The sequence below is a fragment of the Ipomoea triloba genome, chromosome 14 (genome assembly GCF_003576645.1).
Source record: "Ipomoea triloba cultivar NCNSP0323 chromosome 14, ASM357664v1".
Lineage (NCBI taxonomy): Eukaryota > Viridiplantae > Streptophyta > Magnoliopsida > Solanales > Convolvulaceae > Ipomoea > Ipomoea triloba.
In genome coordinates, this window is record NC_044929.1 from 140,994 (window position 1) to 151,573 (window position 10,580).

The 10,580-nt window shown below is 34.8% G+C and overlaps 2 protein-coding genes across 3 annotated transcripts in view; both read right to left on the reverse strand.

Moving 5' to 3' along the window:
* Positions 1 to 3,091, reverse strand: part of LOC116004829 (RNA demethylase ALKBH10B) — a 6,700-nt gene extending 3,609 nt beyond the window's left edge. Inside the window, exons 1-4 of the mRNA XM_031245003.1 lie at positions 2,061 to 3,091; positions 1,061 to 1,174; positions 682 to 794; positions 438 to 555 (exon numbers count right to left, since the gene is read on the reverse strand). Coding sequence (XP_031100863.1) covers positions 438 to 555; positions 682 to 794; positions 1,061 to 1,174; positions 2,061 to 2,634 — 919 coding nt within the window. The 5' untranslated portion in view covers positions 2,635 to 3,091. The remainder of the gene's footprint in view (positions 1 to 437; positions 556 to 681; positions 795 to 1,060; positions 1,175 to 2,060) is intronic.
* Positions 3,092 to 7,169: 4,078 nt separating this feature from the next.
* LOC116003536 (UPF0481 protein At3g47200-like) lies at positions 7,170 to 9,670 on the reverse strand. 2 transcript variants are annotated; one of them, XM_031243429.1, is made up of 3 exons: positions 9,593 to 9,670; positions 8,696 to 8,755; positions 7,170 to 8,612 (listed from the first exon to the last, which is right to left on the reverse strand). In XM_031243429.1, the coding sequence occupies exons 2-3, from the start codon at positions 8,744 to 8,746 to the stop codon at positions 7,293 to 7,295; spliced, it is 1,371 nt and encodes a 456-aa protein (XP_031099289.1). In that variant the 5' UTR covers positions 8,747 to 8,755; positions 9,593 to 9,670; the 3' UTR covers positions 7,170 to 7,292. The 2 variants fall into 2 exon arrangements, with proteins under 2 accessions (XP_031099289.1, XP_031099290.1); XM_031243430.1 differs by having other exon boundaries at positions 8,696 to 8,752; positions 9,593 to 9,648.
* Positions 9,671 to 10,580: the final 910 nt, after the last annotated feature.

Below are 10,580 nucleotides of genomic sequence, written 5' to 3' on the forward strand. Positions count from 1 at the left end.
CCCCCCCCCCCCCCCCCCCCAACACCCTCTTCCAGCCTAACCCCCTCTCTTTTTCATGCCTAAGGGAAAAAGATACTCAGATGTCTCATGCCATGCTGCTATGAGATCTTTATCTTTTAAGTCCGAGTGTCTGATACCATAACTTGAGATTACAAAAGATCATCAAACCTATACTAGTTCTTAAGAAGCCATAGTGTGAAAGAGGATCACATTTTTTAAATTTTAGGACGACAAGGAAGCCATAAGGTATTGCATTTCAAGTAAAAATTCTATCAAGGACATCAATGATGTTAGGAAAAACAGACACTAGATCATGTATCACAATTAACAGAGACATGGCACTGCCTCAAATGTATAGTTAAAACTGATAGGCAAACATTATATCAGAATTTATAATTTAATAAAACAAGTCAAAATGCAAAAGTCCAACTTGTTACCTTGAAGCTGTCCTCTTTTCCCTGCAACTCTTAAATCATTTACCAACGTAACAAGTTCTGAAACTTCAGAGTCACTAATTATTTCTTCATATAATTTTAGTCCATCAACAACATTGACCTATATAGAAGAAAAAAAATGGGTGGATTTCAGTCCAATTAAAAAAATGACTTTCCACTGTAATACCAACGCAAAACATTAGATTCCAAGACAAAATGATTCACGAGAGAGCAAATTAGACATTACCATTTTTCCATCACATAACTCTTTACCCACAAAAGTTTTTGGAGTGATTGTAAGGTTCGGCTTCCCATGTGGTACTTGTGTGGAATTACATTCATTCTCCACACCACAAGACCCTTATGAAGCAAATAAATTAGGTTACAATCTTAACACAAGGATCTAACTGCACTACTATAAATACAAATATTTTTTTCAGGTTATGCAAAGGCATATAAAGTAGTTATTATGATCATGCATGTGGAAACTCTATTAACATCCAAAAAGTGACTAATATATTATGGGTGAAAAAATATTTTTGCTGGAAATTCATATTACTAATCCCATGGAATGCTAGGGTTATACGTTAAAAATGCATGAAAAAATAGATAGGAAGAGTATGTACCATCAGAATTCGTACTGTATCTATCAGCTTTATCTGCCTCACTTTGCAAGTCACCAGTTTGACTGCTTCCCAAATTCTTTGTTAAGCTATTTGATTCAGGTCTTTCAGGAAATTCTGTGCCAGCAGAAATCATCAAGAATGAGAATAGTTTGAAATGCATGAGATAAGCCCAATGAACATGTTTCAAAGCTAATGCAAGTAAAGTGAAATTCTGTATTTAGAAACAATGGGAAAAAATCAAGTTCATTTAAAGCTATATTTAGATAAGATAAAAACAACATATTCAACAAGATTTTATTTACTATTATCTTTCCTGAAGTTAGTCCCAAACACATTATTGCTTGTGAAATGCGTAGACAATCATGAACAGGTATCTTAGAATAGACAGCTTGTAATTGTCATGCTCAGAATGAACCAAAAGGAAATATAATAGTCAACTTACTAAAAGCTTGACACAAGTTGAAGATGTCTAAAATTGGAAGCTAAAAACCTAAAATATCTAGATAAAAAAATATAATTTCCCTTCCAAACCCCTTGCTCCATACCACTACTAGTAGCAATCATCTCTATAAGGCAATGTGAAGTTCCCAACGTGTCCAAATCTTTCTAAGGGGATTTGCAAAAAGTAGAAAGCTTATGAGGAGCAATCTATTAAAACAATCTAGCATTTTTAAGGCTTATTCATTTTTCCCTGTTATCAACTAACATCAGTGAATGCAACACTATCAATTTGCAAGTTTGGTTTAGTAATATAAATGCTAACAGGCCCCCCATAATCCTGAAGCAATTACTAACAAGTTGTTGAGTAATAATTTATCTCATTACTAATAGCACAATTAAAAATATGATATGATCCCTTTTCTTTTGAATACTACTGACTCTATTACAATGCAGTATCTGTTCATTATGATATGATCCCTTTATATAACCATCATATATATTTCACTTGGCAAATCCAATACAAATAAAGCAACGAACAAGTATCACATTTCAAGGATACCTTTCTTGGCAGGTTGTTTGGATTCTACTTCTCTCTCAGCCCCATCCAACTTGTCACTACCATTTGAGTTTAAGTCCTTACTGCTAGCCTGAGCCTCAGCAATAGAATTGTGGCCTTCACTCTCTCTCCCGTTCCCATCTCTGAGTCCTCCCTCATTTCTCCAGGCTCCTCTGGCCCTCCTAACCTTGATGCCGCCATCGAATCCCCTCCGCTGCTTCCTGGATTCCACCTGCTGCAAGGCGTATACGACCTCGGCGACCGAGAAGTACTGCTGCATATACAGCACGGCGTTCCAGTTACACCTCCTCTGCTGTATGCAACCGATCACCCCTTCGTACTCCCCAGGCTCCCCTAGCAGCCTCAGATGATGACACAACGCGTCGATTATAGCATTTGACGCCGCAAACTCCCCCCTCAGCCACGACATGAACGCATCCCTCTCGTCCACTTGATGGTGCTGCTGGGGAGGGTACCACTGCTGCTGCTGCCCCCTGTGATGCACCACCACTCCCGCGCCGCCTCCGCCAGCTTTCTCCGGCAAGGAATTCACCGCATTCCCAGATTGCGTTGCCATCAAACACTAAATAAACAATGTAATTCTATTTCTCTATGTATATATATTTATAATTCAATCTATCTATCTATATCTATAAGTATAGCGTGTGTGTGTGTATGTATATTATAAATAATAGATCGAAGCCTAAGGAATTGAGCTCATCCCCTTAGATCCAGAGTAAAGAAGACGGGTTTGTGAGAAAAAAGGGGCAGTAAATCTGGGAAAAATCACGGCAGTGACGCAAGCGAATATGAAAATCAAAATCTGTACAATTGTTGAGTGAAATGGCAATGTAGGAAGCGGGTGAAAGTAGGTTTTATAGGAAAGTGTAGTTCAGATCTGAAGAAGAGAAATGGGAGTGAATAGGAATTCAAAGTCAGTGATTGTTGTAAAGAAGAATGAAGATCTAGGGTTGGGTTGGGTTGAACGCTGTGGAGTGGAGTGTAGTGATGTGGTGAAGAATATGGCTTATAGAGCACGCGTACAATCCACTCCTTAATTCATATTTTCCTTAACCTTAATTTCCTCATGTTATTTTGTTTACATTCCTATCCTATGAACTAACAAGCTAATTAAGACAAACCAAAATTATCACTTTTTTTTGGTCCCATCTTTTGTCATTAATGATGTTAGTTATGTCTACCAATAAAATGAAATTATAACTTAACATAAGATTGAGAAAAAATTATTATATATTATTATAGGTGGTAATTAAATTAAGATAAGTCATGTATATGAATCGATCGAATATATCTATTATGAGAAATAAATTAATTATTAAATAAAAGTGGGTTAAGTAAGATTATCATTACGAGTAAATGTAATCAAGATAGAAATAGTATAAGATAAGATAAAAATGAGTAGTATGGATATAAATCAATTCAAATTAAAGTAAATCACGTATGGGTTAAAACACAATGGACATTAAATTATTTAATTTGTACGATTCATAAAGTAGGTACGGTGGTCATTAAATTATAATAAAATTAAAGTATTGTATTGGTGAAAACATAATCGACATTAAATTATATGCAAGATTATATTTATAGAGTAGGTGATGATCAAATTATAATAATAAGTTATAGGTAATTAAAGTAAGTCTTTAATAGGTAAAAAGGTAATGTACATTAAATTATATGTAAGATGCATAAAGTATAACTAATTACTTGCTGGTTTGCAAAATGGCTAATAAAATTATGAATTATTATTAAATAAAAGTGTATATTATTAAATTATGAATTTGTGACATTCATATGGTAATCATGCTTGATACATTCAAATGATTCAATCATTTCTTTCAGGTTATTGAGGGTGCTTCTTATTTATATTGTATGTATTCTAAAAACAAAATGCTACCAAGCAACCAATTCATCTTTAATTTTTGTTTAGTACAATGAATAGGGAATCGGATATAATCCTTCAAATTCAATATGTAGTACAAAATTTTAACATCGGAGCCCATCTGTATTTTACTCCAAAATTGGAACGTTCTTTGCCCATCATATGTGATATCTGATTATCTGGTCCATAATCTTAGGATAATTTAGGTTATCATATTACAAAATTGTGTTGTGGCTATGAATTACACAACCATAATTGTTTTTCTTTTCAAATGTTATGTCCACAAGTTAAGTATTTTTACCACTCATATACTTAATTTTTAGGTAATTTAATTCTTAGTTAAATTTATTATTGCACTAATATCGTGCATTTATGACATTTGCCTTAGTAATTAATCACATAAGTCAAATTTTGATTTCCTGTGAGAGCGATCTATTATAACATTTAAATAACATTGTAGGAAGGTTTTATTTTCTTCGCCTTTCAATTGATGATGTCTAAAAGTATTTTGCTCTAGATCGATAGACTTAAGTAGGCCATTGTTCTATAACTTTGGATTTGTTAATTTTGTAAATGATGATCCGAAAGAAGGATTTTGATAGCGGATTATTAGAAAATTACATGTTATTATTTTTATTAAACGATTATTGAATTTGAAATTGAATTTTTATTAAATCACATATGATGCGGATTTTGATCCGAATAAAGCTTGCTTTATCAAATCATATTAAATATATCACATTAATATTAAATTGAATTTTTCTTTCTTTTTGTGAGGGTACTTAGAAAATATGGTCAAGAGTATCAACTCAATCAAGAGTAACAAATATCATCATTAATCAAAATAGTTGGAATAAGATATAACAATAGGGATATGATTAAGTAGTTTTGGCATATATACCACAACAATATGTGTACAAGCTAGCTAGTTTATTTTAAATTGACAAATCAATCATTTAAAAGAGTAAAATGAAAATTCCAACCATGATATCTTAACTAACCAAAATTTAATATTTTATTAATTTTTTAAAAAGAGAAAAATATTCATTATATTGGTGATAATGATTATTGAATGAGGAAAGTAAACAGAAACTAATATCTAGTTACTCCTAATAGTGAAGTCGTTTTGCGTTTTTTGTAAGTGTGCTTATGAAAGAGAAAATGTGGGGAGGGGAATAAAAACAAATCTGATTTTTAAAAAAATTAAAAAACAGATCTGTCAGTGCGCCGCACGTTCCCGCTGGACGCCATCGTTGCTGCCCACGCAGCGTGGCGCGCTGGCCTTGGGATTCCGTACAATGGTATTACTGTTCCAATAACTCTCCTCTTGCAGTTGAACCTAAACACTCTTTCTCTTACCTTCTCTCACCTCCACCTTACAATGTACTGTACCAAAAACTCCAAATAAACCTTTGATATGTTGTCTTAATTGAAATGAAATTTTTTCTCATTTAAAAAAAAAAACATCATGAAAATGTTTAAAATATGAAGGAAGTTTGTAATTTGAGTGTATGAAACACAAAAGTGATGGAAGGGGGGAAAGTTGAGAGGAACATATCAGCTGCTCCTATGTTGTGTTTATTTAATGATGTGCACATAACATGTGAGATGAAATAAAGAATGTGTTGATGATTAATATTGTTGGGGCACCAACCATACGCACTTCCATTACATTGGAGATTTTCTTCCCATATACTGTAGTTTATGTTCAAACATGTGCGGCGTGGTGTCGGGGGAAAAGCCCCTACGTATTCATCTTTTTCATCGTTTTTGCCGGCGCGACCAATCACCAATCACCACGTAACCTTTCACAATTTCTCATTTTACGTCTTTCTTCGTCAAATTAAAACCAAATAGATCCACCATTTAAAAAAATAAATAAAAATTCATATTTGTACAAACTTTCTTGTTAATCTCACGCAATATTTATGTTGAAATTAAAGACTACTTATACTTGATTGAATGATTGTCCTCTGGACAATTTGAGGGATCAACTCCAACTTAATGCTTCAGGTGTCCAAACACAATGAATTAGAATCCAGATGATCTGATTCACTACTCGATGACAAACAAATTTTATAATATATTATGTTTTTTTTTTAATGAAGAGAGAAACTCGCAATCACTATATAAGAGTGTTGATAGTGAATATACTCTTGAACCGATCGGATGCACTCCGGACTCGGTTGGAGGCTGTGCGGTCGGGGAGTCGGTTGGTCGGGAGGCTGACGTGGGCTCGGCCGTCACGGGCCGAACAGTGCCCCCGACGGGCTCACGACGCGGCGTGCCAAGGACTGCCACGTACTCCTTCCCGCTTGGGCAAAGAGTGAGGCGGGCGCATGCACGCCACGTTCCCGCCATGCCGGAGGTCCGGCAACCGCACTTTTCTCCCTTATAAATAGCGCACTTATGAGGAGAGAGAAGATCTTTTGGGCTGTTTCTAGATAAAGACTTAAAGGGAGCTCGGACAGTAGGGAAGCCCACTGCCGACCTGCCGAGCACTTTGAGCACTTCTTGACTTATAACCGGGTTTGGATCCTTGAGCTAATAAAAGATCGTGTTTTCCGGTTTTCCTTGGTGTTTGTATTTTACTGTATCAAGTGTATACTGTGTAAATTTCGTCTTGTGACCATAATTAGTAAAGGATCGCAAAGAGGCAAGTCGATTTAAGTTATTCATAGTTGACTGTTGACGCTACGAGAATCAATCTTGGAATTTTTTTATAGATTAATAAATTATTTGAATAGGATGGTTTTAATAAATTTAGTTCCACTCATCCTTAAAAATTGGGCTGTTTTGATAGATTAATAATTTATTTGGACCGACATAGTTATCAATGTTAACCCAAAATTTGGGATAGTTTTCTTTGAACTTCCAGCAAGGGAGCAATTCCGAACTCACCTATTCACAGGCCAGCCCATTATATGACATATTTTAATTTGGTTTCTTGGTTGCCTTCTCCGGTTGGGAAAGGACCACATCTGGTCGTCTTCTCCACCGCAGAAGACGATCGGCCGACCATCTTCTCCGATAATGCCGCTTAATATTTTTTAATTGTTTTTTTTATTATCGTCGAAATTATTATCGGAAATATTGTCGAAATCTTAATGACGGGTTATTCCAGGTCAATAACCGGTTATTAGGTTTAAACACACTAAAATAACAAGTGTGAGTGTTTAATTGTACTTTTTAAAGTTAAGGGCCTTAGAAGATAAATAATATTCTGTAATACAATATTTACAGTGAAATGTACTACTAAATAAACATAGAAATATGGGGATACTAACTTGGATTTGCACACACCATATTATTATTAGGATTGAAGACTACGTGATCTACAAGTCTTTAGGCAACAATTTAGCAAGATTAAAATAAGCAAGGAAAACACCAAGCAGCATGGACAGAACAGCCAGAGCCTTAAGGTAGTCCCTCAAGAGTTTCACACTGTCGCAATGTAGCTTCGCCTGGTTACAAACGTTTGCAAAATAGAAATTGGTGGACAAACTCGAAGTCACCAATTTACTAAACATTTCACACACTTTCTTATCATCCCCAATCAAGTTCACAATAATCCCATTCCTACGCAGCAAATTTACATCTTCCTCGCAACCCAACAGGAGGTACATAAAACACGCGAAATCCTTGTAGTACTTGAATTTAAGGTTGTGACTCCCCGGCGGGGAACATTGCTCGTACGCAATCATGTTTTGGAAGAGAGTTTCCGTGTTGTCGTCCACTTTAAAACACGGGATTTGCAGCGCTCTAAACCCGTTGTACGACAGTATAATTGCCTTCCTTAACTTCATTTCGAATTTGATGTCGAACATGGTGGTTTTCCTCTTTAGAAACTCGCGGTTGTATTCTAACTCCGTGAGTACACAGCCCACGCCCTCGAAGCAAACTCTGTCGTTCTGAAGATCGGTTGCCTTTTTAAGAACCTTTCCTTTTTTGGTCCACCCTTTTAATGAGTATTTATCTTGGTCGCAACGGGGAATGCAAAGACTGTGGACCACCTGAAGTAAATGCTTGATTCTTTGGGGGTCATTATCCACATCAACAATGTTGTGAGGAGTTAGCTTTGGGACAAAAGTACTAAAGCTCAACTTAATCACACGTTGGAGGGATGCAACGGTTTTAGCGGTAAGCATTTGGTCGAGCACTTGGAGAACGAAAAAAGGGAGTTGATTCTCGATCAGAAGTATGTCTCTATAAGTTTCAGCTACCATGTTGTCGTCCACTTCTAGATAATTGATGTTTTGTCGGAGAAATTCAACGACAAAGATACCATCATACAACAACATGTTCACGAATTCATCGTCCTCGAGATCTTTGGGGTAGTCTTTGTAGCATGCTTTAGCTTTTTCGCTCAATTTCTTCATCTCTTCCAGTGCTTCTTCCTCGGATTTTTGTGTATTTTTTAGAAACGAGACGAGGTATCGGTCCCTTTGTGCCTTGGTCTTCTCTGTATCCTCTAGGGTTTTGTGGTAAGGACCGATTGAGATTCGGGTGGGTGTAAAAGCCTCTGGATTGGTCTTACGAAGCCATTCAGGGACTTTGAATATGCAAGCTTTTGACATTTTTGACCGCTGCGCCCTCTGTTCCTCAATAAATTCACTAAATTCATCATCAATGGCGTCAGCTCCATCTTTTTTGCCCTGTTTTCAATTCGTTTAATTTGCCAGGAAATCAAGAAACTTTAAGGGAGAGAAATTCTAAATAAATTGATGAAGTTGCAAACCTTTTGGGCTTCGGGGTCTTCACTTCCGCAAACATTCAAACAATATGCCATATCTCACTGCTATATGTATGTCATGCATTGTTAGTAATTAAGAAGAAATGCAGCACCTTAAATTCATAAATTGTTGTATTTCCATACCACGAGAACAACCATTTTAAGTCTCATAATTCACAATATGCATCAACAACAAATATTAAATCTAAGTCTTTCAAGAAATTTATTTCGTCAACTAGCTAGCCACCAATATTCCAAATGATTAGCAGTGTAAAGAGCATGTGCCAACTGATAGCATACGTGTCACACACTAATAACTCTTCTATTCTCTCTTCAGTCGCATCACTTTCTCTTTTTTGCCAACACAACTAACAAAATTTTCAAACAAGTCACAAGGTTACTTTATAAATGGGTTGTTTAACAAGTGTTGTTGAAAAGTTACAAATTTAGCAAAACAATTAGGTGAAAATTGAAAATATATCGACTTTGTTGGGAGCAATCTCAATAATGAAGTCTTTATGTCAGATTTTTTGTGTAAGTGGAAAGAGAGACTGAATGATAAAAAGGGCGGGGAAGAACAAAGGAAAAATGAAAAGAAAAATAAAAGGAAAAAAATTCAACCAGGACTACTAAAGCACCTAGCAAGTGCAGTTGGTGTGCACAGTATAATCTAAAAGATAGTTAAAAGATTTAAAGTTGAAAAGTTATAAACTACAAGTTAAAAAGTTAAGAACCCTTAAGTTAAATGACAGTAATAAAATATAATCTTATTTTATTATTTATTTATTAATTTTGTGATTTAAACATGTTGCAAAATAAATTGTAACAGGAAAGGAGTATGGATTGAAATAAGCAACAAAAAAAAAAAAAAAAAAAAATCCTAATTGGGAGATGCTTACATACCTGGGAGTCTTTGGGCTGGGGCTTGAGGCTTGAGGAGGGTTTAGCTTGCCAGCTTGGTATCTCACTCTCTTGAGTCTTGAGGGAACCATGTAACTTAGCTTTTTATAGCAAAAGATTTCAATACAAGCAAGCTCCATATCTTAACTTACGTCACTCCATCAGATTAGTGTGACATCAGTCATCACCCATCAGCCATCTAAGTGGTATTTTAGTTTCAGTTGTCATTTAGTTTATATATATATATATATGAGAACTTTTGTTCTCTAAGTCATGAACTACTTCATATTCTTAATTTTAATTTGCTTACTTGATTGAATTTTAATTTTTTGCTTAAAAATATACTCTAAAAAGATGATATTTACAATTTTAATTTGTACATTATTCAAAACCTAGATCTATTTTGCTTTTTTAGAACAACCTTGTAGAGCCTCGGGCTCTTGAATCTCGATAAATTTTTAGACAAAAATTTTGTATTTACTCTTTATTTTAACGAGTTAAAAAAGCGCGCAATTAGTATCTTAAAATAAAAATCATCACATCTATAATAACTGGAGAATTAAAAATTAATATACTCATAATTTAAGAATTGAATCTACTCTTATATATAATTTTAAAATAAAGTGTCACATTTTTTTAAAAAAATTTTGAAATAAAAGCATATCAATATATTAAGGAGGAAATAAGTGCTGGATAATAATTGGTTTAATTGTTTAAACTTTAAACCCATCCCATCACATAATAAGAAGGCAGTATAGCATATATGCATGCATGGGGTAGGGTGGAGCTGGCGGAAAATGACAGCACAAACATGTTTCAATAATGTTCCAGAAAAGGACAGAACGAGCAAACTTTAAAAATATATATTTCCAATTATATTTTAAAAATAATTAATATAAAGTTAGTGGCATTCGTCTCCATATGTAAATGTAAATGTCATTCCACAAGGATTTGCGCTTGACTGAATTGCATAATACAGTATTTACATTCA

Excerpts from the sequence above, each read along its gene's own strand:
- LOC116003536 (XM_031243429.1), bottom strand. The coding sequence starts at position 8,746 with ATGGCATATTGTTTGAATGTTTGCGGAAGTGAAGACCCCGAAGCCCAA. Across the intron at positions 8,613-8,695 it reads AAGACCCCGAAGCCCAAAAG|GGCAAAAAAGATGGAGCTGA; the intron begins GTTTGCAACTTC and ends AATTGAAAACAG.